This window comes from Rousettus aegyptiacus, unplaced genomic scaffold (assembly GCF_014176215.1).
Source record: "Rousettus aegyptiacus isolate mRouAeg1 unplaced genomic scaffold, mRouAeg1.p scaffold_m13_p_8, whole genome shotgun sequence".
In the NCBI taxonomy this organism is placed as follows: Eukaryota; Metazoa; Chordata; class Mammalia; order Chiroptera; family Pteropodidae; genus Rousettus; species Rousettus aegyptiacus.
In genome coordinates this window covers 18221996-18248611 of record NW_023416311.1, presented here as the reverse complement: position 1 = coordinate 18248611, position 26616 = coordinate 18221996, and the positions used below count along the sequence as shown (strand labels likewise).

Below are 26616 nucleotides of genomic sequence, written 5' to 3'. Positions count from 1 at the left end.
CGCTGCGACGCCATCTTCAGCGCAACTTCTCGAAGCAACGTTCCTTTCTCGGTGTTCCCGGAGAGGACCGCCAGTATGGTTGCGATCCCTGGGCGCGAGGTACGCCGGGAGTTGTAGTCCCAGCGGCCAGCCTTACCCAGTCTCCGGAAGTGGAGGCGTGAGAGGCCGGGCTGGGTTGGCTTGGGGTATCTGGAACGCCTGACTAGTGTGGTGCGCTGCTCCCGGGGCCAGTCATGAACGGGCCGGCGGACAGTGAAGTGGACTACAAGAAAAAATACCGGAATCTGAAGCGGAAACTCAAGTTCCTCATCTATGTGAGTGTTGGGGTAGGGAGGTTGTCTGGGGTGAGGCCTGGCGCTGGTAGAACCTGTTTACCCACGGGTAAAAGGAGTTGGGGCGAGCTGTCGCCGGGTTCCAGGCTCCTTTACGTTCAGCGCGCACCTTGACTGTGGTACAGGAGCACGAGTGCTTCCAGGAGGAACTAAGGAAGGCACAGAGGAAATTGCTGAAGGTGTCCCGGGACAAAAGGTGAGACATGATGCTCCGGGGAGAGAAGGGAGGCCTGCGGGTGATGTGGCTCCTGTGGATACATTCGGACCCCATCCTGTAATGGGGCCACAAATGCATGTGCCTGTTTGAGGGCTGTTGTGAGGATCCAGCAGGCCAGCTAGAAGGGACAAGGGCCCAGGAGAACATTGATGAGGTGGAGATAAACGCTCCTATTTCCCTTTTGTTCTCAGTTTCCTCCTAGACCGACTTCTGCAGTACGAAAATGTGGATGAAGACTCTTCTGGTGAGCAAGGTCATGAAAAATTGGTAGAGGACATGGTTCCTGGCACTTAAGCAAGCTTCCTGGGCCCCTCCTTTTAGACTGTGGAGGCTAATACAGTTTCCAATGATTCTCAAGCCTAGTTGCTTACCCTCCACCTCTACTGTTTATTCACTCAAGTATTTATTGAACATATACTGTGTGTTCAGGCACTGTGTTTTGCTCAGAGGATACAGTGGTAACCAAGGTGCACAAAGTCTTTTCGTATTCAGTGAGGGGGGGCAGTAATAAGTAAGCAAGACGTTAGACTTTCAAATTTAAAAGGAATAAAATCAGGGTTATATGATAGTGCTTGGAATAGAGCAGAGGTTTACAAACTTCTGTAAGGGGGCAGATAACAAATACATTAGGTTTTGAAGAACATGCAGTCTGTCACAACTACTCAGTTCTACTGTTGTAATTAAGAAGCAGCCACAGGTAATATGTAAATAAATTAATATGGCTGTGTCTAAATAAAACTTTATTTTGGACACCGAAATTTGAATTTCATGTAATTTCCACATGTCATGAAATATTTTTCTTTTGATTTTTTTTTTCTCAACCATTTAAAAATGTAAAAGCCATTCTTAGTTTACAGACCATACAAAAGTAGATGGCAGGCAATGTCTCAATAGAATGCTCAAGAAAGGCCATTTTCAGGGATAGTGTTTGAGCCGAGACCTAGATGAGAAGAGCTGAAGATAACGAGTGAGAGATTTCCAGGCCGAGGGAATAACAGATGCAGATACTCCAAGGCAAGAACAGACCAGGTTGTCTGAAGAACAGAAAGGCTTTATAAAGCAGTGTTTTCACACTTTTTTTGAGCACTATTTACAATCAGTATGTTTTACATTGTGACCAATTCCCCGTTTACATACTTATAAAACAAAACTTAACAAAATGTTAAGACCATTATACACAACTTTTTCTTATACTTATTAGGCTGCTTTCTTCTGGTTGCAAAACAATGCGTTTACTTCATGACCTACTAGTGAGTTTGAGACCCACAGTTTGAAAAAGCCCTAAGATTGGCATCTGTGCACCTGTTCCAAGGTGGGGGCCCTTATAAGCCATGTTACATACAGTCATCACTCTCTGTGGCACCTTTAAACATTTATCTAAAGCAGGGTCAGCTAGCCAGGTTGCTTGTTTTTGTAAATAATGTTTTATTGGAATGCACAATACCTATTTATGTATTATAGGAAGACAGGTAGATGATAGATGAGGTCAGAAAAATAGGAAAGGAGCCAGCTCATGTCGGTCATGGCAAAATGTTTGGCTTTTATTCTGGCTTATCATTGCCTGCCTCTTCCTTCCATGAGGTCTCAAATTAACTTCTGCTCAAAGGGGACTTCAGGATAGGAGGCATGAGAGAACCAACATATTTATGTCCAGAGTGGGATAAATCTGAGGAGCAAGAGCCAGCAATGTAAACTACCACTTGTATCCCGGAGAAGCCCACAGTCTGGTCAGGGAGACACCCACACATGATACTGTTTAGCACAGTGTAAGGGGAGCCATGACAAATGAGAGAAAGTTATGGAAGAGCCAGCAATTAACTGGGCCTGAAAGATTCTGGAAGACTTCTTAGGTGGCATTTAATTCGCTTCGTTTTTCTTTTTCAGTTATAGTTGATGCACAATATTTATTAGTTTCAGGTGTACAACACAGTGATTAGATGTTTATGTTCATTTGCTGCTTAAAGAATCTGAGCTGAAAAACTGAGAAGGGCATACATATATCACATGTTGCAGTTATTTGTTAAATGAGTGATGGGCTTACTAGGTGGAGGCAGATCTGAGAAATAGATTTCCTTTTTGAGGAAATTGATTGGCATGATGTGATCAGTACAGTTTAGAAGACCACAAAGGTTGAGGCCACATTGAGAAGCATTTTGAATGCTCACAGGCCATGGAGGACATCATCAGGAAGGTTATGATCAGGTTTATGTTTTAGGTCATTCTGGAGTTACAAGAGAGGTGAGACTGCTTAGTTGATTTTGACATAGTTGTGGTTTGACCTTGTGGCATTTGCAATGGGGGGTAGTAGATACAGGTAGGAGAGATTTGAAGGGTAGATTAATAGGACCTTGGATAAAGGGAGTAGAGCAGAGGCAGGAGCCAAACGCAGCTTAGAACTGAAGAAGGAGGGAGTGTTGTAAAATGGTCAAGGAGTCGGAGATTTGATTTCAGGTCCAGCCCCACACCTTACTCTCAGCCTCAGTGACCTCATCTGGAAAGTGGAGATGAGGGCCTCACCTTCCTACCTGTATGGTTATGAAGACAAGGAAAGTGTCCATTCAGAGCCTGGCAAGTAGTAAGTGCTTGGCAAATGTCTTACCATGGAGGAGGCTAGGCAGGAAGTTTATTGTAAAGGACATTCTGGCTTATCATTCCCCAGAATAGCATGTGCATGCCAGATAGGGAGTCAGATTCCCTGGAGCTCTTTCAGAGTTGAGAGTATATCCCTGAGGTAGACAAGAACACCACACCCCACCCTTTACTGACCAACCTTTCCCTATCACAGACTCAGATGCCACTGCATCTTCAGATAACAGCGAGACAGAGGGGACACCCAAGTTGTCGGACACACCATCCTCCAAGAGGTGAGAAGAAGACATCATTCTTCTCTGGGGATGAGGGATAAAGGGGCACCTGGGCCTCCTAGCTGCTGCGTCTGACCTCTTCTGTCCTTTTTCCAGGAAGAGAAGCCCTCCGCTTGGGGGCACCCCCTCCCCTTCCAGCCTCTCCCTGCCTCCTTCAACAGGGTTTCCCCTTCAGGCCTCCGGGGCCCCCTCCCCATACCTGAGCTCGGTGAGTTGGGGTAAAGGGTGGGAAGTGGTAATAAAGATGCCTGGGAATAAGGTGGCCATCATTCGGGCAGAGGGGCCAGGCCTCAGAGTGAAGCCGGCCCGGCAATGGGGACAACATTCTGGGTGTGACCAGCCACCATCCCTTGGAGGGGTGTGAGTTGGGGCTACCCAGTTCCTCTGGTGTAGGAATGGGGGACGGATTGACTGAGGAGAGCAGACCCCAGGACAAAGTCCTGCTGCTGTCCCACCCCTTCTGTTCTCAGAAGCTACACTCATCACCATCTCTTGTTTTTCCATTCTTCCTCCTATTTGCACTTCTTCCCTTGACCTCCCACCCATCCGTTTCATTTCCCATCTCCATCCCACCACTCCTGCCTGCAGCTGGCTTCCCCTCCCTACCCCCCATTCCCTTCTGACTACCTGGCCCTGCAGCTGCCCGAGCCCAGCCCCCTGAGGCCCAAGCGGGAGAAACGGCCCCGCCTGCCCCGGAAACTCAAGGTACCCTGATTTGGGGACGTTAGGGAGGGGCCAAAATGGCAGGAGGACAGCCATTTGAGGGAGGTTCAAGACAGGGGCTGGGGGCTCAGCGCAGGTCTAGATACTGAGGGTTGGGTCAGAGAAGTCTTGGCTCACAGGTTTTATGTGGAGATAAATCAGGGACAGGACCAGCCTTGGGGGGCTCAGAGTGAAGACACCTATGAGCCTGCCTGTACACTGCTACAGTGTGGCTGTCAGGCCAGGATCATTTTCACAGATGTTCTGTGATGCCAGGCAGTTCGAGATGAGGGGTGGATCTGTGGAATCTAGAATCAAGTCAAAGCTTCACCAGCTGAAACCACAGGACCTCAGACAGGGCTCTTTGACCCTCTCGGTCTCAGTTTCAGTATCTGTAAAGTAAGTGATCAAACTACATGTAATCAGCAAGTGTTTATAGAATGTCTGCTATGTACCAGGCACTGTCCTAGGTGCTGCAACTGCGGTAGTGAACAGAACAGACAAATCTTTGCCTTCGTGGAGCTCACGTTCTAGCAAGATAGGCAGAAAATAAATAGATAAATAGTACCAATGCAGAAAAATGGAGTCAGGTAGAGATGATGAGAAGCATCAGACTGGATGGGTGCCTATTCTTTTGGTTGGGTGGTCTGGGATGTTATTTGGTCAGAGACTTAAAGGAAATAGGAGCAAGCCATGTGGCTCTCTGGGGAAGCGTTTCAGTCAGAAAGAACAGCCAGTGCAAAGGCCCAGGCTGGGGGAAGGGGAAGTTGGCTTGTTCGAGGAGGAGGAGGCCATTGTGACTGGAGGAAAATGAGAGGGAAAGAATGATCATAGAGGCGGTCAGAGAAGCAACTGAAGGGCAGGAATGCATAGGACCTTATAGGTGTGGTAAAGGCCTTGGCTTGTACTATGAATGAATAGAGGAGTTGTTGGAGAGATTAGGAAATCTGATCTGATTTACATTTTAACAAAATTGCTGTTGGGTCAAGACGAAAGTAGGGAGACCACAGAGAAGGCTACTGCAGTAAACCAAGTAGCAGTTGAGGATGAAAAGTGAAGAATGAGCCACAGGAAGACCAGTGTCGGCTGCGAGAAAGAAGAGAAGTCAAAGATGACTCCAGGGTTTTTGGCCTGAGCAACTGAAGTGAGGACTGGGAGGACCAGGTTTGGGGGATAAGGTGAGGACTTTGCTTTTGGGATGATGAGATGCTGTCTGGAAATGCCAGCAAGACAACTGGATAACATAAGCTTGGGGCTCATGGAGTGTGTACTTCAAAGTTGAGAGATGAAGACACAGAAGGCACAATGCCCTTCTGGCTCTGAATCACAATGGAATAGGGATTGAAGTGGACAGCTCTCAAGTTGGGTGGACTATAGACTTAAGGCCTGAGCCAGAAGTGAAATGGGGGGCTGGGATCATATCCTGGCTCTGCCACTTACTCCCTGTGTGACCTTGGCCCTTAAGCCTGAAAAATGGATAGGTAATGGGTGATATACTGACCCTTTTCTCTGCTTAGCAAGGTTTTTGCTTCTGGCCTGTAGAGTAGGATGGTGGAGATGGCAAGCATCAGTGAAGCCTGGAGCAGATGGGTAAAGGTGAGGTGTGGCATGGTCATGGCAGTTTGAGGCTTTCTGAGACGTGGTCCGAAAGTAGAGTATCAGGGAGCTAAGTTCTAGACATACAGGAGAGAAAATGTTGGTTGGAGGAGAGGCCGAAATCAACTGCTGTCTTTGGAGAAGGGGCTAAACCAGGGAAGGACTCAAAGAAGATGTAACATTTGAGCCCAGGATAAGTGAGATTTGGATATTCCAGGCTGAGGCAAAAGTGCCCTTTGGGCTGGAGCAGGAGTGTGATAAGGCAGAACTGTGTATGGCCATACCACCCTGAACGTGCCTAATCCCATCTGATCTCAGAAGCTTGGATTAGTACTTGAAGGGAGACCACCTAGGCAGACCAGGTGCTATAGGTTTAAAAAAGAAAAAAAAAAAAAAGACGACATTGAAAAGAAAGACATTGGGATCATGGAAGACCTTGACACTCAGTCAGGAGGAGCTGTAAAGGGAGTAGGGGGTCATTGAAGTTTCTGGGTGACTTTGGTGTGAGGAGATGGGAGGTAGCAAGTCTGAGGAGAGGAAGGAAAGCTGTGAGACTGCAGCAGCTCAGTGAAGAGCCTGGGCCTAAGTAGACTTAACTCTTACGCGTGACCTTGGGCTTGTCGTTTAACTCTGAGCCTCAGCTTTCTTTGTTCATGGGATCACTGTGAGATAAAATGAGTTAAAGGAGAGAAAACACTTAGCCCAGTGCCTGGTTCCTAGTAAGCCATAGGTAAACATTAGCTGCTTTTGGTCACCTGAGGGGGCCATTGAGTACATCCACACAAGGTTAGGACATGCGGGCTAGGGTGGGTATCAAGAGGTAGTTGCCAGAGGATGGGGACAGTCTTATCCCACTGTCCTTTTCAGTTATGCATGTGTGTCTGCTCCTATGTGTACACATGGGTGCCTGGTACTGAGTGCAAAGGTGCTGTTCAGAACTGGGCGTCCTGTCTGTCATCAGTCCTGGCAGACTGCTGTACCCAGAGGTGCCGACCCAGAGGAACAGCAGTGAGGGTGGGGGCTCCTTGAGAAGCAGCAAGTAGCCCATAAGGGCCAAATGGGTGAAAGCAATCAGAAGGGCCACTCTGAAGACCACACACAGGTGTTTCCCGCCAGCCCCACCGAGGGCCAGATTGGACACTGCCCTGTGGGGACCTGGCAGGCTCAGTTTTCTCCTCTGACCCATGATCTCCTCCCAGAGTGGTCAGAGCAATCAGAGATCACTAATGAAAATTACCATTAGTAAGGGTTCCGTTTGTGCCCACAGGCAAAACATGAGGCCCACAGAGAGAGCTCTCTCTAGGGAGGTTTGTAAGGACGTGGCAGGGGTGGGGCTGGAGGTTTGGGCAGGAGAGAGGCCACTTCCCAGCCTCAGAGGACAAAGCAGGGCTTTGGACAAATAGAAAAGGATATTTCAGGTGGAGGGACTCGCCTGTTCTCAGGCACGCATCACTGCCTGTCCCAAAAGCAGCAAGGAGCCTGAGGCCCTCAAGTGGAGGAATGACACGCTTAGGTTTGTGTTTTAGAGAGCTCACTCTGGCTGCAGTGTGGAGGAGGAGCTGGATCTGGGAGAGGCTGAAGGCAGGGAGTCCAGTTAGGAGGCTGGTACCGTAGTCCAGGTGAGCTGAGAGGAGGGCCTGGCCTTGGCCAGTGGCTGTGGGGATCCCAAGGAGGGGCCCATCCCAGATATAAGAAGCCTCACATGGCGGGGGGTGAAGACCTAGGACTCCCTCCACTGAACCAGTGAGTCCCACAGTAGGAGGGAGAGGAGGCCAGTAGTGGCAAGTGGTATCTGAGACACCCAGAGGCGGGCAGGCAGGCACTCCAGGCTGACTGTCCCTAACTGCCGTCACGTGATCTGCCAAAGTGCCTCCCTGGTGAGTGCAGGGCCCAGCCTTTCCCTCCTGGTTTCCTGTAAGCGTCCCCCACCCACCCACCCACACCACCCTCATCATCGCCTCCATCACTGCCCCTCACCCCCATGCACTTACTGGTTTGAGACTCAAGAGACCGAGGTGGGGCTAGCCACCTGAATCCAGCGTGGCTGGCCCACCTGTGTCCACTACCCCGTGAATGAGCCTTTGCCCCCTCCCCATCCCCAAGAACTGCCTTAAGGGGCAGTGCTACCCTCCTGCAGGTCTCAGTCCTCCCTGACAAGCCCTCCCTGTGTTTCTTTCCTTCCCCCTCCACCCCGCTACAGATGTCGGTGGGACCCCCCGACTGCCCTGTGGGAGGGCCGCTGACCTTCCCTGGCCGGGGTTCAGGGGCTGGGGTGGGGGCAGCCCTGGCCCCACTGCCCCCCCCTAAGATGCCCCCACCCACGATCCTGAGCGCAGTTCCTCGGCAGATGTTCAGCGATGCAGGCAGCGGGGATGATGCCCTGGATGGGGATGATGACCTGGTGATCGACATCCCAGAGTGACCCTTCTGCCCAACCCCTGCCCAGCGTCCCGTGTCAGCACACATGAGCTCCCAGCTTCCGCAGAGACGTTTATTAATGCCCAGTTGCCATGCTGCGGCCACTGACAAAATCAGAAAAGGCGTAAACATGCACAAATATCCCCTGGAAGGTGGGCCCCTCACCAGGGAGGGCAGGGGCCTGCCCTCACATCCCAGCCCCATCCAGGGGACAGTTATTTAAATGAGTGGTGGGAGCATCTATCACCTCTCAGAGAGGCAGAGACCCTGCAGTGCCGACCTCCCACCCCTCTATTTAAAAGGGCAGCTGTACAGGGCTAGGTGTTTCTGTTTTTAAACGAAGATTCTGTATTAAAGGAGTGGCTCTTTGTTTTTTTATCCTTTTCCTGTTTGGAAACTCCTCAAAACTCCCCTAATCCGACCTCCTCCCTGTGAGTGGAGGGGACGGGGCAGCCTGGATAGGCAGGGGAGGAGCAGCAGCTGGGGAGCCTTGGTGGGGAGGGGGCGCTGGTAGGACTCCCCCTGCAGGTGTGCACAGGATAGGTGGTTTGCATATTTGCATGTAGCGAGTCAGGCAAGAGGAAGTTTGCATATGTGAATATAAATCTCCACAGTCCCTCACAAGACAGACCCACAGTCACAGAAACTCTCACAAAATAAGACAGGTAGTGCAGGGCGGGGCGGGGCATCCGCCCCGTGTAAACGTGCAACACACTCATGCGAATGTCAGGTACTGGACCCGGCCCCGGGGGACCTGTGATGAGCCACTGTTGTCCCTATTCAGGCCGAGGGCAGAGCCCCAGCTGCAGGGGGCAGCTCACTGGTCAGGGTGTGCCAGCGCTCCAGGGCTGTGTCTGGCTGCTGCAGACAGTCGCCCCAGTGCTTTCGGGCCTCTCCCCGGGCACCTGGCCCCAGGGAAACACCACCTGGGGAGCAGTAGGCAAAATCAGGGCCCAACTCACTGCCAGTGTACCCTCCATCAGCGCCACCCAGCGGGCTTCTCCCTCACCAATGAAGTCGTTGGATTTGCCAATGTCGTAGTCCCAGACTGTGACTTCCAGAGTCTTGGTGGCCAGAGCGGAGAGCTCCATCTCATAGAAGAACTCCTGGGACAGGGCAAGCCTCACCTTCCATGAGGCACTGCCCCCCAGCCCCCAAGCCCCGCTGTCCCTCAATTTATGGTTCTTGCCATGTTTACCTCATTAAATTCCGGGTTGAGGGTCTTCTTCTTTACACCTGTTTTATGCTTGGATTTCTTATCTACGTCAGGCCTCAGGTACCTGCCAAGGAGGTGGGGTGGGGTGGGGGAGTGCGGTGGGCAGGGAAAAGCTGGCTGAAGGAGGATAGGGCAGGGTCCCTGGGAGGGGGGCATCGGGGCAGGGCGAGAGCTCACGTTTTGACATAGGGGTCAGAGTAGCCATTGACATCCATGGCAGCTAGGTGGGCACAGCGCACGATGCCCACTAGCAGCCCCCGGCGCAGCGAGCTGTAGCTGAGGTTCAGCAGGATGCGCCCACGCTCCTCCAGCAGCCCAGGCCCCTGCTCCGCCTGCTCCAGCTTCAGGGCAGACACAAAGGTCAGCATGCATCCTCACCACTTCCTGCCCAGACTGGTCCCTTGAGGTGTCTCACCTCCTTCAGGTAACAGGAGATGCCCCTCAATGCTGCCGACATGGAAGAGGGTGAAGCCAGCTGGGGGAGGGGCAAAGAGAAGGTTCTGGAAACCTGGCCTCCCCAGGGCCCTCTCCCCTCGGTACCCTTCTTCCCCACACGGACCGGGACCTGGCGCTCGAGGCAGATATTAAAATGCTTCTTCTGGGAAGGCTTGAGGCGGCGGAGAGGTATGCGGATCTCCCCGATGAACTCGTTGTGGCTCAGCTTGTCCTCATCACACACGGAGATCCTGGCAGGGAACTGCAAGGTCAGGGCCCCCTGGGATCCCTGAGCCCCACCCCAGTGTGGGAGAAAGAACCTCTGATGGAACCCTGAGCACCTGAGGCTGGTCCCAGCTCTGCCCTGAATCCAGCTCACCTGTAAAATGGGCTGTCTCACAGGTTATGTGGTGAGCACCAGGCTTGATGCCTTAGAAGGACACTTTGATTTGCCCTGTTCCTCAGCCCCTTTGCAGCTGCCCTGGTTATCCCTGGTCCATCAGGACCTGCTCAGCTACTTTAGGAAGCCCTCACAAATCTCGGGGACCCTCCCTGTTCCTGCCTCCATTCAGGGCCTGGGGACAGGATCCAACTGAATTTGCAGAGGGTGTACATTGGTGGATGCGGATCACAGATTTGGGATGTAAGATCTAGAAGGGACTTGAGCCCTGGGCAGTCAGACAAGGAGTCCATACCTCCTCTGGAACTCCTGTCCTCTTCTGCTTGAGGCAGGGAGCCAGCCTGGGAGAGACTCATGAGCCCAGAGATTAAGAAATGATTGCTTTTACTTGTAATCATCCTCTTTTGCCGCCCCCTGCACTTCCTACTGCTGTGACACTCTTAAATAGCTGTGTCACGTAAGAGTGTTCAATTCCCAGCTCTGCCACTTACTAGCAACTGTGTGACCTTGGGCAAGTAAACCTCCCTTAAGTCTCAATTCTTATCTATAAAATGGAGATAATGATTACCTAAAGCTATTATGAAGATCAAGTGAAATGAAGAAATGTAAAAATGCATAGCCCACGGCTGGGCACCATTGAGCACTCAGTGAGTGAAGCCTCATTCTCTAGCCTCTGAAATATGGGGCCGGACTTCCTGGTTTCTGCCTCTGTCCTCCCCTCCAGCCCACCCTACACCCAACATCAAGGTGATCTCTCTAAAACAGCCCTGACCATGCCCCTGCCCTGATCAAACTCTTGAACAAAGAAATTCTCTCAGGGGCCTAGTTTTGCTGCCCTTCACTTCCCACCAGGGACTACTCTCCCCACAGCTCTACCTCCTGCAAGGATGGAGCAAATTTCCTGCCCCTTAAGACTCCACTCTTTAGAGATGTTAGGGGGACATAGGCAACAGAATGGGCAGACTTCTATGAAGATCTGACTTAAGTCAGGGACTCTGAGAAGGGGTATCAGTGACCAGGGAAATCTTTTAGGAGGCAGAGCCTCAAGTGATTAGTGGAATTTAGGGTGGCAGAAAGAAAGCTGGGAGCACTTTCCAGGTAGAAGAGACAATGGGCAAAGATCAGGAGTAATGAACCGGACCAGCTGGAAGAAGGCAGACCTCTGCTGGAGGAACTATAGGAGATATTTTGGGAGCAGGAATGACAGGAAAATATTTTGGCCTGCTGCCAAAGGGGACAGGGAGCTACGGATTGTTCTCGAACACCTAAGAGGAGCTTAAAGGAAGGTAGACCAACCAAAGGAGGTTCCAATGACAACTGTCCCAGAGGAGGCACTGAGCTGGAATCCTTGGTTGCAGGGAGCATGGGTCCCTCACCTGAGCACCTTGTGAGTGATGTCGTCATCTGTGATTCCACTGTACATCAGGTCCTCGTTCCACACGGGATTCAGCGTGTTTCTCTGAGTCTTAGTTTTTAGCTTATTGGCCTGAGGTATCGGGACAAAAGTGTTCTCAATACACGCCCCATAGACCCACAGAGGCTGAAAGCAAGAGAAGGTTGGAGACAGACCCACAAGTTGCATCAAGCTGGGGGAGAGAGGAAGCTGTTAACCTTGCAGGCTCCAGGCAGCAGGTGCAGCTTGACATAGGGGTCAGCCAGGCCATTGAAATCCATGGGCTTGAGGCCCTGGAGAGGGGTGTAGGGAAGAGGGCTATGAGTTCCCAGCTCTCTCTCCCCCCTGCAGAGTGGATCCTTGGAATGTGGAGAGCAGCAAAAAAAGGGTACTGGGGATGGGGGTAGAGAGGGGAGTAGGGGTCCAGAGGGCAAAGGGAAGGGAGGATGTAAACCCACCCCTCTCAGGTGGGAGGCAAACAGGACTGAGGCTCGGCTCGGGAGGTAAGGAGTGCTCACCTTGGCCCTGAGGATACTACAGTGCAGAGTGCAGGAAGCCTGGTCATAGAGAAGGTCAAACTCCAGCGTGCCCAGAGTAGCTGGAGAAAAGGGAAGAGGTGGTGTGTCAGTGTGTAAAGACAAGTGTGTGAGAGAGATGGGTGGGCAGGCTGGCAGTGTGTGCAGACTGTGAAGGTATGAGCGTGTGTCTGAGTCTGATAGCCTGTGAGTGTGCGTCTGGGTCCATAGTTGGGCTGCAACTGGGACTGTGTGGGTGGTTGAGTGTCTCAGCAGAAATATTGAATTTTGAGCTTTGTTGAAGCTATAATCTCCACACTGACTGCAGCTGCGGTGGCAGTGCCTGCTGCCTTCCCCGCGACACGCACACCCAGCAGGCCCCTCCCCTTCCCACAAGCCCAGAGGTCCCATTAGCACCCTGGGCCCTTCAAGCCCCCACACTCACTGGCATCATCCGAGTCATAGCTGTCCACCTCAGCTCCATCCTCGGGCGTGGTGGCCCCAAGGAGGGCTACAGGGGAGGCCAGGGCCAGGGGGGCCAGATGAGTAGCAGCCTCCCCAAAGCCCCTGCCGCCGCCCCCTTCAGGTCCGGGTCCCCGGCGGGGGAAGTAGTCAGAGATCTGGCGGATAGGCCGGATGGGCCCAGGGCACACGTTGATGGCCATGTGCTCCTGGATGTTGATGGTCATGCGATCACCCCTGCGGCCCCTCATGCAGCACCCCTGGCTGGGGGAGGGAGGTTCGAAAGAGTGTGAGCCCACCGACTCCTTGTACCCACCATCTGCTGGCTGAGGGCCAGGGGGCAACCTCCCTGGTCTGTGGCCTCCCTTGGTGTCAAGAGAGAGAGATCTGCCTGTGCCAGCTGTTGTGCAGGCAGGAGGCCTGGGCCCTCCAGAGCCTCACCCTTGCTCCACAGGGCTTGGGCTGCCAGTCCACTACCCCCAGACAGGTCCTGGCTTCACCTCACCCTGCCTACTTACCTCTGTTATCCCTTTGTCATCTTCCCAGCCCCTCATTCTGGGCTTCCGTCTGCCCCTGGGCCCTGCCTACTCCCTGCAGCCACCCCATCCATCCTTCTGCACCAGGCTTGTCTGGTCCTGATGTCACCCACCCCTCTAGACATTCATTTCCCACAGCTGCCTGGTCCCCCACCCCTGCAGCCCAAGTTGGGGACCCCCGCCTCAGATGCCGCCTTCTGAGCCTGGCTTTCCAGAGGAGCCAGAAACTGCAGCCTCAGGAGAGCTACCCCCCACACACACGCCCCGCAGGCACACGCAGGCTAATACACCCTCACCCTCACGCCCCCGCCCCCGGCGGCCCAGCCCCCTGCACCTGTCTCTCTGCCTCCAACAGGTGCCCAAGCGTTGGGGGGACAGCGGGTGCCAGCTGGGCAGTGGCGGCCAGCGATTCCCAGGGTGGCCAGCGAGAAGAGCGCGGAGTCCGGCTGTGCGCGCGGAGAAGGAGGGAGAGCAGGAGAAAGTGCGGGAGGAGGGGGTGAGCGGGGTGGAGGGGCGGAGGCAGCCGGCTCTGGCGGCGGGGGTTGGAAAGGGGCGGCCGGGGCTGAGGAGGGGGCGGGACTCTCCCGCCGTCTCCCGCCCGGGCACACTTAGGGGCGCACACGAGTGCACGCACACACGGGCACGCGGGCTGGCACCCGCATCTTGCACGGGCACTTCCGCCCACACTCCTGTGCCCACGTGCGCACACTCGCACACATGCACACATGCACCAACCTAGACACGCGCTGACACACTCACCGCGGACAACTTCGCATACACACACTCGCAAACGCACGAGCTCCCTGCGCCACCGGGAACCGAGAGTGAGAATTGCCTGGTGTTTCCCAACTCTTCCCCGGAGACCAGGCTCCCGCGCCTGCCCCCGCACCTAGCCCATGGTGTCCCTCCCTCGCTTTCTCCTTCCTTCCCTTCTGGGTCTCCAAGACTGGACGCTTAGTTGCCATGACGACGCAGGCTTGTTCTCTCGCGCTCGGTCTCCCGCCACCCCACCCCCCCAACACTGCCTTGCTGCCACACGCCCCTCCCCCCCCAGATAGTGTGCAGAGGGCGTCTGGCCCTCTCCTCCCCTTATCTGTAGGGGCGGGGCCTGTGGGGTGGAGCGTGGAGATCCGCAGCGACCCAGGGGCAGACGGGCAAGGAGGTCTGATCCCAGCGCGGTCGCTGACCAGGGAGTCCAGTTGGGGAACCTCACAGTCTGAGGGAGGAGACAGAGGTCCGAAACTGTGGCTTTTCCACGCCTCCTCCCTTTGGCTATTCAGGGGTCTCGACTAGTGACCCAGCCCAGCCCCTAGAAGGGCTGGTGTCCCTCGGGGATGGCATCTTCTTTGGAAATCCACCCTGCCTCGCCCCATCCCCTCCCCTCCAGTTCTGTCCCTGAGGTGGGGCGGGACGTCGAGCTTCAATCAGAATGCCCCAGAGCCTTGCGATCTTTCCTCCGCAGTCCGCCTTTTCTCACCTGAACCCTACCATCTCTCAATCTAATGCTAGCTTTGATCTTTGCTCTCCTCGGCCCCAGACTTGCGGTCCCCCAGATACAAAGTCCTTACGGTGCCCTCCCAGGCCCTTCAGTCCAAGGCCCTGACTCATCACCCCTGCTCATGGCACTAGCTCTCAGGAATGTTACTTGCAGTTCCTAGAACACACCTGGATCTCTCAGACCTCTGGACATTTGCTCACATAAGTTCCTCTGCCTGGAGGACCTTTCCTTCCTTCAGGGGTCATTCTGAGTCACCTCTTTCTAGGAGCCTTCCTGGAGCATTTCCCTTCTGCCATTAGCTTTCAGAGCTATCTCAGGCTCAGCTCTAGTGACACCTGTTTACATTTCTGTCTCCTAACCACCACCACCAGGAAGCAGAGGCTACCCCCAGGTGGACCTGGTACTAAGTCAGCATCACTAAATATTGTGATTTAAAAGTAAGAAATATGCCATCGCATAACGATGTGAGTATACTTAACTCTACTGAACCGATATATATTGTGATGTGTACTTTTTAAATACATATTTTAAAAAGAGAAGTGAAAAGTCAAACTACATTGAGAAAGCACTTGTCATCTATCAAATGATAAAATTCAAAGCATCTGTTAATGTTGATGTTGTGGGTAAATGGACACCACCTCTTCAAGGCCAGTCTTGAGAGTGGATACCAAGATGACAAATACATAGCCTATTTGAGCCGGAAATGCCATGTCTAGGATTTTATTCCATAGATATGTTGGCCCATGAGCAAAATAATAGAAATTCAAGGTTATTTGCAATGGTGAAATACCAGAAACAACCTAAATGTCCACGAGCAGGGCACCATTCAATTAGTTATGATGCAATGAAAATAGTATATAATGAAATAGTATACAGCTATGACAAAGAAGTCCTTTATGTACTTCTACAGAATCATCTTCACAATCTCATATTAACTGAAAAAAGTAAGGTGCAGAGCAGCATGTATAGAATGCTGCCATTTAATGGGAAAAAGAGTTTATATGTGTTTGTTTATTTGTACATAAATTATTTCTGGAAGGCTGCACAAGAAAGTGGCAACTACAGTGACCTCTGAGGAGGTAGCTGTGAGTCAGGGCAAGGCAGGAAAGGAGTTATTTTTCAACATACATCTTTTCATACCTTTTGAATTTTGTACCCTATGCATATGTTACCTATTCAAAAGACTACCTTAAAAGAATGTATTTTTAAAGTAAAATCAACCATTAGGTTTCCTTCAGGGCTCTCCAGAATAAGAAAGGAAACAGGACTAGGAGATGCCATCCAGGACCACAGCTGGTGGGCTTGGCGAGGGGCACACATGACCTGCAGTGAGGAGATGGGCAAGCTGGACCAGAGCCTTAGAGACCTGCACCTTCTACTGCAATCTTAAGAGGCTTATTAGCTCAAGCCCAGCAGCACCCCCCAGAGAGCCTTGCTGAAGGTGAGAATGAGCTGGAGCTCAAGCCAGTTGTAGGGGAAAATGGACAGTGTTGAGCCCTGGTTTGTCAAGAAGTGGAAAGGTTTTTCATCTATCCATTAAGTCGATAAATATTTATTGAATACCTACTATATATTGTGGTGCTACCACTATGACCAAAATCAATGACCTCTGGCTTCACAGCCTTGTAGGGAGATAGACAATACACAGACAAGTTTCATGCAGTGAGACTGATGCAGTGACTGGGGATGGTCACGAGGCATGGGAGCTCAGGTGCCCTTTCCCAGAGCAGGTGTCATTTCAGCGGAGACCTGGCAGATGAGGAGTTAGCCAGGTCACATGTGGGGCAAGAGTGTCCTAGGCAGAGGTGTGTGCCAAAGCCGGAGTATGCTGAGGAGGAGAGAGCCTGAGAAGAGCTGAGGAGGGTAGGTGGACAGGGCCAGATGAGAGACTTATAGGTCAGGGTAAGAAGTCCAGAATTCACACAGGAGCCATGGCAGGCCATTGGAGGGTTTTAAGTAGTGAATCTTCATTTTCTGGTTTGTTCTCACTGGGGGAAGAGTGAATAGAGATCAGCCAGTTCATAGGCTGTCTCAATAAGCTGGGTGGCTTGAAAGAGCAGGGTAGCACTGGAGGGGTAAGAAAAGTGGATGGATTTGAGATTTATACTGGTTCTGGTAATGGGTTTGTCAGGAGATAGACAAGAAGGGATCTGAGATGATTCCTGGGCTTTCATGTAGAGCAGGGCATGAGACCATGAGACCATTTGCTGCAATGGAAAGCAGGAGTGGGTTTGGGGTAGGAGAATCATTTGGGGTTTATTGAGTTCAAGGTGTTTTTGGATATACAGAGACATGAAGCAGAAAGTTGGGTAGAGAAGTCTGGAGCTCGGGGGAGAGGGCTGGGCTGGAAATATACATTTGTGAGTCATCAGCATATAGATGATATTTAAAGCCATGAGACTGGATGAGATCACCTAGGGAGATGGAGTATAGATAGAAAAGAGAAGGTCCAAGACTGAGCTGGTTCAAGAAAATTGGTGAGCATGGCTCTGGAGCATAGAGGCAAGCTCGGAATGCTGAAAGACAGAATGATCAGAGAGAAGTAACCATTACAGTTTTCAAGTTATGAGGTCATTGGTGGACTTGGCAAAGGTGGCTTCAGTGGCATAGTGAGGCCAAAACCAGGTCTGAAGGAGCTGAAAAATACATTCAAGGTGAAGGAGCAGAGACAGCAAGTGTAGCCAGCCCTTTGGGGGTTATTCGTTTGTACTCTGATGATGTGCATCCATGAGTTCTTTCCTTGTGGGCCCCAAAGGCAGAGAGCAGGCTCTGGCAATTTCTATTTAAGCCACAAATGGAGCCCAGCACTTAGTAGGAGCTCAATACATTTATTTAATAGTTGGATGAATAAATAAGTGGATAACTCACTGCTTGGGTCAAAAGAGCTTTTTCTGGTAGAGAGGGCGGCTGTATTCTTTTGAGGCAACTGAGGAAACAGCAAAATCCACTCCAAAGGCTAAGGGCTTTGAACCCCAGCTAAACCCCAAGAGCAACTGCACCCCAGGCTGGGGGCAGGGCCCTGGCCCAGAGCCAGAAACCAGGTTGAGTCCTTGCTGCCCCTGTGACTTTGGGTAACTCACTTTCTCTTTCTCAGAAAAGACAAGTATAGGGAGAAGAGGCCCACATGAGCCAGTCCCAGAGGAGGCCCCCAAGAAGTTAGTTCCCCTCCTTTTCTCCCTTTTTCTCTCTCTGGGATTTTTTCTTATTTAGGAACCTGACCATGGCAAGTGCCTCGCAGTGTTGCTGTGATGAGAATGGGTGAGCAGTCCCTGAAGGCAGGTAAAATGAGGGGTGGGATCCAGTGGAGGAAGGAACCTCCATCCGCAGGGCAGAGGACACACTACAGACACATCTGACTCATGGGAAGTCATGGAACTGAGACTGCCAGAGGGTGCTGACCAGGCATCTGTGTAGTAAAACCAGGAGACCCTCAAGTGTCCTTGGGCTTGGGTAAAGCGGGCCACATAGGTGACAGACAGGCCTTCCTGCCTATCATAGGGGAACTAACTCTTTGAAGTGAAAGTAGCTGATGGGGAGTGACCAATAAGAGGAAATTAGGGACTAGAAAGGTGAAATGGGATGGCTCTGAGCAGGGGAAGAGGGGAGCCCACTCAGAGAGGGGAGTCTGTGAAAGCTCTTTGCATGACCAAAAGACCTGCCCTGAGAGACGGGCCCAGGGGCTTTCTCTGACAACCCCCATGTCTGGGATTCCCTGGCAATACCTTCTCCTGCAGCACCTGATGCAACCTGTGGGAAAAGGGTGGTGAAGAGCCTGGAGTTGGGGAGCTGTGTCTCCCTGGGGCCAGAAGAGGGCTGGCCGGCATGGACACTGCTGCCACCTAGTGGGGAAATCCTGTTATTTCTCCTGGTTCCTAACGCTAGGGTCATCCTCAGCTCAGCAATAAGAGATGCGGTTTTCAGATGGGGGAGACCCTTGTGCTCTGAATTTGGAGATGCAAGGCCAGGGGGAGCTTCAGGGAGGGAAATGCACACCCCTGGGAAGTGTGCGTTGCTGGTATTGCTTTGCCCATCTGTGCTTCATTACATCTGTGTAGCGAGGGCCATAGTACCTACCTCATAGGGTTATTGTGATGGTTTGGTGAGTCAACCTATGTACTCAGTATAGTAATAAGTGCCCAGTAAATGCTCCTGTAGTTAATCTAAGGGATAGCTAAAGGTGTTTAGCCTTGCCTCTCCCCCCCAAAAAACTTGTGCCTTCTATACACATGCAGTGTTCTTTAGCTCCACCAAGTTTCTCCTGTTTCTAAATCCTGGGGCTGCCGCTCTTCAGTCCGAAGGATGAAAGAAAAGCTCTGTGGTCCCAACCCCTCCCCTTCTGATTTTAGCCCCTCTGGGGAGAAAGGTTCCAGCTCCAGCACTTCTTCTCCCCTCACTCCGGTGTGTAATCAGAATGGCTCCAGGCTGTGACGTCATAGAGCCCTGCCGTCCCCTCCCCGCCCCCACTCCTGTCACAGAAGTGGAGGGGTCATGAGGCTGTGGCAGTGGGTGTGGCTGTGGCTGTGGCTGGTTGGGCTGGGGGCCATAGAAACAGGTGAGAAGTGGCCCCGGGAGCAGTGGAGGGAGGAAGGCAAGGGGGGAGAGGGTCAGTGCCCCTTTCGGTGCTGGGAAGCCAAGCCTCCATCACTTTGCTCTCCACGCTTCTCTCCATCCTCCCCATCCAGAATGGGCCTTCTTGTGGAGAGCTCGGCTGATCTGTGAGAAGTTCCTAGAACAAACTCAAGCCTGTCCATAGTCAAGCTAAGGCTCCGTGGCCTGGCAGGGCCCTGGGTCTGCCTCTGCCTCTTGGGGTGGGGGGCAGAAGTCTGCTTGGCTCTTGTCATAGACTTTGCTCTGGATCCCCAGCACCCAGCCTGGAGAATGCCAAGGCCTCAGCCTTGGGAGCACAGTCTCCGCTCTTCATAGACAGACCTGACTTCTTTGATTACTCAGACTCAGACCAAGCCAAGATCCTGGCCCTGGCCCAGTTCATTGGAGAGAAACCCATCAGCTTTGCTAACGCAGGTATGAACCAGCTTAAGAAGGGGCCTCCTCCTCACCAGGGCCTTGGAGATGAGTCCAGAGTCCCCATCTCCCCCTCCTTGTCTAGCAGGTTCCAACTCCAGGCTCTTCCATCACATCCTGGTGGGTGCTCTGATAGTGGCTGCCTTCTTCCTCCTTTTCCAGTTCTGCACACACATGTAAGGCCTGCCCTCCACCCCCAGCCCCACCCACCTCAGCCTCCCTTGGGAGAGGTAGCTTTCCTCCTCTGATCTCCATACCCCATAGGAGCTGCCAGAAAGGGTCCTAGGTGCCTTGGATGCCACCCTGAGTGCCCAGACCCACCTTCTCTCCTGCTGATGAATAAAGGTCTTTGCTTTTTATTCTTCCTTGACCACTCAGTGACCAGAAAGGGGGTCCTGCTCTGTCCTGTGGTCATCTGTATTTTCTATCTCAGCTCCTGCCCAGCCCCAAAGAACTGGGCTAAGAGGGCCATGATGGCGTTCACGCAGATCATCTTTATTAGCGGTCTGTAAAGCACCTCCCAGGGTCCCCCGACCCGAGACTGGAGGAAGCCTTGAGAGGTCTATAGCACCAGGGACATGCCAGGGCCCGAGGGCAAGATGTGCAGCCTAACGGGGAAGGGACCAGATGCCCCCTCATCTGCATCAGGAATTGCTCAGCACTGGGAAGGCTGGGGGATAGCAGCCACTTCCCTCCCCCCACCCCAACAAACTAATTTGAATTGGGGCAAATAAATTAAGATTCCGCAGGCTGGCCTCCCTCCCCTGGAGGGGGGCTGTAGGGGCGACCAGCACTGAGGGAGGCCCATGGGGATTAGTTAGGCTTTCCCCTTCCTCCCAGATGTGGGGGACTGAGAGGAGTGTGCAGCAGGGGGACTGGGATGGCCTTGGCAGCAGAGCCTCCCCCCAATTCTTTGACTCCTGGTCTCCTTGAGTGTCTGTCAGTCTCCCCACAGCCCTCAAGCCCTAAGCAGATGGAAAGTGGTTCCCCTTCACTCTCCAGGGCTCCACGGGTGCGATCCAAGGGGGTATGCAGGAAGGGGTTCACTACCCTCAGCTCAAGCACGGTGGAGAGAAGAGGGTCCCCTCGCCCTGCCTTCCACTTCACCTGGTCCCGCCACTCAGCCCCGGAGGGGGATCCGTCCCCACCCCTTCGGAGTCCATCTGTCAGTCCTGGGGCTGTCAGGGCAAGAGGCCCCTGGCTCCCAACCCCCACCCAGCGGCCCCTCAGCCCTGTCCCCGCGGGGATAGGGGTGAGACTTGGGGAGGGGTGGGGAGGGTCCCTTGGCCCACCCCTCAGTCCTGGGTCTGACAAGGAGAGGGCGGCGGAGAGCTCCGGGGCCGGAAGAGGCGGCAGGCCCCGCGGCAGATGAGGAAGAACCAGTAGAGCTGGGGGGCGAGCAGCAGCGCGGCGCCCAGGTTGACATGGGCCGGGATGGCGAGGGGCACAGCGAGCAGCGGCAGGCCTGCGTGCCGCCCGTAGGCCCAGTACAGGTAGGGGAAGAGCAGCACCCGGCAGCAGAGGAAGCTGAGCAGCATCAGGGCCCCGTTCACCTTGTGCAGCAGCGTGTGCTGCTGCTTATACTGCCAAGGGGATGGGAAGGGAGAGCGGGGCAGAGAGCGGGGGCGGAGTCAGGGGCAGCAGGGCGTGCGCCTCCGCCCACTGACCACGCCTCTTTCCCGCCCGTGGGCCCCGCCCCTCCGCCCACCTCCCTGCCTTCCTCACTCAGAGTAGCAGCGGCCAAGCTAAAGGCCCCAGCGCCCGCCTCCTCTCTACCCCAGCCTATAGTCGCTCCCAGACATGACACTTCGCCTGTCCTTTAAAGAATCCTCCTTGCAGGTCCCTCAAAGTGCCTGCCCTTCCCATGCCCTCCAGTCAGGCTCATATACCCTCAGGTATCCTCTCACCTGGATGAGGATCTTGCCAAGGCAGACGAAGGGTGTGCTCACCTCCGCCATCAGCAAGCAGCCTAGAAAGAAATCTCCTTTGCCCTGACGCCACACCTGAGAGGAGAGGAAGGAAACAGCCTGGGCTGGATTCCTGGGCAGCACCTGCTCTCCTGCTTTTCCCTCAGTCACTTTCGGAGATACTTAACTCTGAAAGTCTGAACATGTACCAAAGCTGGGAGCATGACCTCACTGTATCCCTCCAGCATCCTGCAGGTAAGATTGTATGCCTTATATTATAGATGAGGAAACTGAGTCTCAGAGACACGCAACAGCACCTCTGAAGTACCACAGCTGGGCATGGCCCATCTCGGCCAGGCTGACCCCAGACCCTTTTGCTGTGTGGGGCTGGTCCGGTGCTCAGTAAACCCTCCATGGGGACCTTCCATCCTGGGCCTGCCCTACAGACCAGGACCCAGGGCTCCCCAGGCTTCTGCTGTGCTGGTATGAGCAGGACATGGGGGCCCTGGCTGCCAGCAGCCCTACTCACCACTGACAGCGGGAAGCACACGAGCACCATGACGGCGTGGTGGAGCACCATGAGGAACTCCTTGTGCAGGTAGCCTCGCGCCACAGCCCAGGTGCTGCCTGGGGCTCTGGCCTCCCCTTCGTCCCCTCCGTGCCCCTTGACCTGGTGCTTGTGCCAGTGACAGAGGAACATGGCGTAGATGTCGTAGATGAAGTAGGGCACTGCAAATTGCGTGTAGGCGGAGGAAAGCCAGTGTCTGTTGGGCAGAGAGAAGGGCGTCAGGAAGGAAGGAGATGGACCGAGCAGCTGCCAGGTGCCGGGGTCAGTGCTGGATGCATCACGTGAGTCAGATCTCAAGTGATGTCCACAGCAACCCTGAGACGAAAGTGGGCTCTCAAGCTACATGATGGAACCCCAGGTTAGAGGATGAGAAACTTGCCCAAAGTTATGCAGTCACACAGCTGGTGAGTAGTAGTGATGGAATTCAAACCCAGACTGTCTGACCCCAAAACCCACCCATTTTTCATATTCATTTATTCATTCCCTCTCCCACCTCCTGCAATATGGTGGGGTGTGTGGGGCGGGGGGGGGGGGAGGAGAAAAGACAGCACAGACCAAAGGGCGGAGATAGAGTGAGAAAACGAGCTCAAGCAAGGTATGAGAGGCCGCTGAGGTTAGGACAAATTGAAGCAAAAGGGCTGAGAGTGGCGGGGAGAGATCAGACCAGCTAACATTGACTAGTTACGTACTATGTTATTCTAATATTCTAAAATCTTTTACATGCATAAACTCATTTACTCACCCACAAATACCCTATAAGAAGTATAGTTATCCCCATTTTACAGAGGAGGAAGCTGAGAGGCTAGGTAAGCTGGCCAAAGAATAAACATGAGAAGTCTGGCTCCATAGCCTCCACTCTCAGCCCCACTGTCCCCTGGAAGATTCGAGACAAGTGTCAGAGACAGGCTTCGTTGGGGAGTTGGTGGTGCTGTCAGTGCTGCTTGTTCTGCCTGAATGTGACCCAATCTCTCTCTCTCTCTCTCTTTTTTTTTCAGGTACAGTCCAGCACTAAGGAGAAAAAGATGAGGAAAAGAAGCCAAGAGCAGAGAAAGTTCTATGTACTTTGAGAGTGAACAAAAATGAAAAGTGCATGAATATGCAACATTGCATTTTTTTTCTGCTCAAGTCAGCACATCGAGTGAGCCCTTTCGCTTAAATCCTACAGTCCTGTGACAAGTCTGAGGTAGAGGTGGGAGGGCAAAGAGGCAGGCCTAGGGGAACTTGCCCAGCTAGTAGGTGAGAGACAAAAGCAAAGTCATTCAAGAAGTGACACGGGAAAAGAGCCGAGACCAAATGTGAGGAGCTGCTGAAGGAGTGAGTGAGACCTGGAGCGGAGGCCAGGGAGTTGGCTGGGGGAAGACTGGGGTGAGCTGGAAGCGGAATGCAAGCCCTGGGGGAAGTCTGGCCTGGAAAGGGACAGGCAGCCCATGCTAGGGGTGATTTCAGGAGAAGAGAAGCTGAGGCCCATGCTGGAGCATTTGACCAAGACAGAGAGACAGAGGAGAGGGAACAAGGGCCCAGGTTAGAGACAGAGGGCAAGAAAGTGGAAAGGGGTCTAACAGCCCCAGAGAAATTAAAGCAGGGAATGGCCAGGAAAGTCGGCTGCAGCACACATGGTATGAATTGGGACCCCTGGGTTTAGGGGGACCAGGACCACCTACCAGGCCCTGGGCTACAATGTGAAGGGTTAAAACCAGACCCACCCTCTGAGCAATTAGGTGCTCAGAAGTAGGAACAGCTGTTGCCCCTAGATTAACCCTGATCCTCTTCACCCACCTGAGGATTAAAAGGAGGGAGGGAGAACAGAGCTGGGGGGGAGAAAGCGTAAGAGTTGGAAGGTGACCTCTGAAAGAAGGAAAAGGAGGAAATATGTAGGGGTCCAGGCTCATTTTGGAGCCAGGGGTGGGGAAGAAGGGGAGAGGGCAAGAGGAAGCCAAGTCATGGGGGCGGGGTCTGAAGAAAGAGTTAAGTACCCACAAAGTGAGAGCCAGATTGCCCTAGGCATTTGGCACACACAACTCAATTCCTTCTCACAGCTGCCCTTCCAGGCAACGATGGACCTTAGTCCACAGATGAGGGAGCTCATCTGCAGGGGAAGAGGGGGTGTCTCAGTGCAGGATCACCCACACAGTGTCCCTTGGGTTCAAAAGCCACCACAGAAGAGGAGTAGGGCCAGAAGTTAAGCGTGGGGTGTCATCGGCACCCTTAGAGGCAATTCTGCTGCAGCTCATGGGTCATCTAAAGCTCTCCCGTCAGCACCACGGACAGGGCCCCTCTCCGTCCTCCTCCTGCCCCACCTCTCAGGCCTGGGCTTTTTTGGCAAGCACCAGGCACTGCAGCAGCTGCCAGTGCCAAATTTTGGCCTCTGCACACACACAAACACACATCTCACTGGTGGCCTTGTTTGTGTCATCTTTCTCCTCTCATCTCCCTCGTGCATGGGGCTGGGGCCGGACACCTGGATTCTGGGAGGAGGTGAGAGGTGAGCCCAGTGTAAGGAAGAAGGCACCCCAGTTAGGTGCTGGTTGGGAATTGGGTCTGAGGGGTGGGGTGTAAGGGTGGGAGGAGATAAAGGAGGAAAGAACATTCAGAACCTACTATGATACAAGAGGCCAGGAAACCCAGGAGCTGCTTTGAGAATCCCATTTGGTCCCTACTCCTTTTCCTGCGGTTCTGACCTTTAAGTACAGGACTCAGATAAATTTATCCCCGGGTGTTGAGTTGCAGTTAACTTACTCAGGCCCGAGTGAAGGACTTGCAGGCCACCGGAGGAGTCCCCCTGGGAGATCTCAGGGGTTGCACATACACACACACGAGCTGCTGGCACTTAGGCAAAGGTGGTCTTGTGGCACTTACTGGTCATCAATGATGTGCTTGCAGGAGGTGGAGACGATGTAGCCAGCTGTGGAGGCCATGACGGCTTGGACAGAGGACACTAGCCTAGGGAGGAAGAGGGAGCAGTGGTAGGGGGAGGAGACACGCCCCTCGGGTTCTCTTTACTGTCCGGTTACTGCGCTTTGGACTCAGTCACTTCTCAGGACACTCCTTGCCCATTTTGTCCCAAGGCTGCCTTGCCCAGGGCTCACCCCCTCCACCTCAGGCTCCTGGACTTGCCCAGCAGCCACTCCTCAGTGCACCCCATTCCTCGCTGCTGGCTTCCTTCTCTCAGCTGCGGACACTGAGTTGCCTTCCTCTCAGGAGGACACCAGGGAGGTCATCCTGAGGTGAGACAATGCTGAGAATGTGTGGCTGATAATAACACCCCTTCCTGGGGAGGGGCGGGGAAGAAACGGCACAGGGTGGCAGGGGGAAGGCACCCTGGGCCTGTTCTTACACCACTCAGCTGCCCAGTCATCCTGCTGGTCATCAGCTAACCCCTCAGTGACCCCACATTCCCCCTGGCCACTATATACTGTCTCCTTAACTGCCACCATGCTCCCTTAGCCAACTCGAGTGAATTATTCTAGGGTTGTACAGAGTTCTACCTTTTACTCCTCTGTCCCTTGTCCCCCCAAACACATGCCTTGAATAATGCACGGCTCTCTGCCCCTTGCCTTGTTCCCTAACATCTTATAAGAGTGTTTTAATCACATACTGGTCCTGTTTTGGAGGGTGGGAGGGTGAATGGGGAAAGGAAAGAAAAGCAGTCTGAATATGAGTAGACCAGATGGCTGGGTTTGGATGAGGTCTCTTGGGAGATAGTAAGGTAGTAAGGAGGGAAGGAAGCCTGGAGGTAAAGCCTACTGAGCACTTCAGGAGCCCCCAGACCCCACCGGACCAAGGGTCCATCCCCGTAGAGCCTGGAAAGGGGAGAGGGGCTGAGAGGAAGCGATGCAGTTTACCTGGCTGAGACAATGACCGCGTCAGCCTCCTCCCAGCGCAGCTGGGGCAGCCGCTGGAGCGTGTTCTTGGAGAGGAGGAAGAGTCCGGGGAACACCACCCCCCCGGCCACCATTGGGGTCAGCATGGTGGCTCAGGCCTCGGGCAGGGAGAAGAGCAGCCGTAAAGGGACAGGGAAGCCGAGCTGAAGGGAGTTAGAGGTGGAGAAAAGACGCAAAGCCAGAGAAAGAGAGAGGAAAAGGAGAAGGGGCACAAAGGGGACAGGGCGGGAAGGGATGGGGCAGGGAAGTCAGACCAGACCAAGGGGGAAAGGGAGTTAGACAAGACGAGGAAAGGGGGTAGACCAGGAAGAGCGAGGATCTGTGACAGGGAGCAGCAGAAAGGCAGCCAGAGAGAGGGGGAGAGATGAGGAGGGGAGGACTGGGTGAGAGGACAGAGAGTGAGAGGGACAGGAGGAGGAGGAGGAGGATGCTGATGGGGGAGGAGAGAGGGAGCCGAGGCAGGTGGGGAGGGGGGGCTTATGTGGAGAGGCTGGGAGGGCCTGAGGAGGCGGGGTGGGGGTAGGGGGTGGGACTGTGGTGCCAGCCCTGAAAGGGAGGGGAAGGAGACAGAGGAGTGGCCGGGCAAGTGGTCAGCGGTCAGCACTGCTCTCCCGCCTCTCGCTGCTGCCACAGTCCCCGCTGCCTCGCACGAAT

General features: G+C 53.6%; 4 protein-coding genes across 15 annotated transcripts; 2 read left to right on the top strand and 2 right to left on the bottom strand.

The window, feature by feature from the left end:
- Positions 1 to 30: 30 nt before the first annotated feature.
- Positions 31 to 9362, top strand: INO80E (INO80 complex subunit E). 8 transcript variants are annotated; one of them, XM_016155065.2, is made up of 8 exons: positions 31 to 314; positions 458 to 528; positions 741 to 793; positions 3335 to 3413; positions 3510 to 3621; positions 4002 to 4118; positions 7238 to 7330; positions 7912 to 9362. In XM_016155065.2, exons 1-7 carry the CDS (start codon positions 234 to 236, stop codon positions 7307 to 7309), a joined length of 585 nt encoding a protein of 194 aa, XP_016010551.1. In that variant the 5' UTR covers positions 31 to 233; the 3' UTR covers positions 7310 to 7330; positions 7912 to 9362. The 8 variants fall into 8 exon arrangements, with proteins under 8 accessions (XP_016010551.1, XP_036082174.1, XP_016010547.1 ...); XM_036226281.1 differs by having other exon boundaries at positions 419 to 528; positions 7912 to 8017; XM_016155061.2 differs by lacking the exon at positions 7238 to 7330.
- Positions 8527 to 13960, bottom strand: DOC2A (double C2 domain alpha). Of its 4 annotated transcripts, XM_016155051.2 has the most exons (12): positions 13846 to 13960; positions 13421 to 13532; positions 12534 to 12814; positions 12092 to 12171; positions 11792 to 11866; positions 11557 to 11666; positions 9905 to 10031; positions 9761 to 9820; positions 9523 to 9686; positions 9328 to 9409; positions 9139 to 9235; positions 8527 to 9055 (listed from the first exon to the last, which is right to left on the bottom strand). In XM_016155051.2, the coding sequence occupies exons 3-12, from the start codon at positions 12799 to 12801 to the stop codon at positions 8910 to 8912; spliced, it is 1209 nt and encodes a 402-aa protein (XP_016010537.1). In that variant the 5' UTR covers positions 12802 to 12814; positions 13421 to 13532; positions 13846 to 13960; the 3' UTR covers positions 8527 to 8909. The 4 variants fall into 4 exon arrangements, with proteins under 4 accessions (XP_016010537.1, XP_016010535.1, XP_016010536.1 ...); XM_016155049.2 differs by having other exon boundaries at positions 8880 to 9055; positions 9761 to 10031; XM_036226276.1 differs by having other exon boundaries at positions 8926 to 9235.
- Positions 13609 to 20776, top strand: CUNH16orf92 (chromosome unknown C16orf92 homolog). 2 transcript variants are annotated; one of them, XM_036226282.1, is made up of 3 exons: positions 13609 to 17842; positions 19448 to 19606; positions 19695 to 20776. In XM_036226282.1, exons 1-3 carry the CDS (start codon positions 17833 to 17835, stop codon positions 19784 to 19786), a joined length of 261 nt encoding a protein of 86 aa, XP_036082175.1. In that variant the 5' UTR covers positions 13609 to 17832; the 3' UTR covers positions 19787 to 20776. The 2 variants fall into 2 exon arrangements, with proteins under 2 accessions (XP_036082175.1, XP_016010614.1); XM_016155128.2 differs by having other exon boundaries at positions 13609 to 19136.
- Positions 20777 to 20781: 5 nt separating this feature from the next.
- On the bottom strand, positions 20782 to 26489 carry TLCD3B (TLC domain containing 3B). The gene is made up of 5 exons (XM_016155126.2): positions 25924 to 26489; positions 24938 to 25021; positions 22043 to 22277; positions 21514 to 21609; positions 20782 to 21189 (listed from the first exon to the last, which is right to left on the bottom strand). Exons 1-5 carry the CDS (start codon positions 26046 to 26048, stop codon positions 20902 to 20904), a joined length of 828 nt encoding a protein of 275 aa, XP_016010612.1. The 5' UTR covers positions 26049 to 26489; the 3' UTR covers positions 20782 to 20901.
- Between the last annotated feature and the right edge of the window lie 127 nt (positions 26490 to 26616).

Coding starts and splice junctions, on each gene's coding strand:
- CUNH16orf92 (XM_016155128.2), top strand. CDS start 19,073: ATGAGGCTGTGGCAGTGGGTGTGGCTGTGGCTGTGGCTGGTTGGGCTG. Junction 19,137..19,447: donor GCTGGGGGCCATAGAAACAG/GTGAGAAGTGGC, acceptor CTGGATCCCCAG/CACCCAGCCTGGAGAATGCC. Junction 19,607..19,694: donor CATCAGCTTTGCTAACGCAG/GTATGAACCAGC, acceptor CTTGTCTAGCAG/GTTCCAACTCCAGGCTCTTC.
- DOC2A (XM_016155049.2), bottom strand. CDS start 12,801: ATGAGGGGCCGCAGGGGTGATCGCATGACCATCAACATCCAGGAGCAC. Junction 9,236..9,327: donor TCAACCCGGAATTTAATGAG/GTAAACATGGCA, acceptor GCCCTGTCCCAG/GAGTTCTTCTATGAGATGGA. Junction 9,056..9,138: donor CAAATCCAACGACTTCATTG/GTGAGGGAGAAG, acceptor ACTGCTCCCCAG/GTGGTGTTTCCCTGGGGCCA.
- INO80E (XM_036226277.1), top strand. CDS start 234: ATGAACGGGCCGGCGGACAGTGAAGTGGACTACAAGAAAAAATACCGG. Junction 3,414..3,509: donor GACACACCATCCTCCAAGAG/GTGAGAAGAAGA, acceptor TCCTTTTTCCAG/GAAGAGAAGCCCTCCGCTTG. Junction 4,119..7,911: donor GCCTGCCCCGGAAACTCAAG/GTACCCTGATTT, acceptor ACCCCGCTACAG/ATGTCGGTGGGACCCCCCGA.
- TLCD3B (XM_016155126.2), bottom strand. CDS start 26,048: ATGCTGACCCCAATGGTGGCCGGGGGGGTGGTGTTCCCCGGACTCTTC. Junction 21,610..22,042: donor TGTGCTTCCCGCTGTCAGTG/GTGAGTAGGGCT, acceptor CTCTCCTCTCAG/GTGTGGCGTCAGGGCAAAGG. Junction 21,190..21,513: donor TTGGCAAGATCCTCATCCAG/GTGAGAGGATAC, acceptor TCCCCTTGGCAG/TATAAGCAGCAGCACACGCT.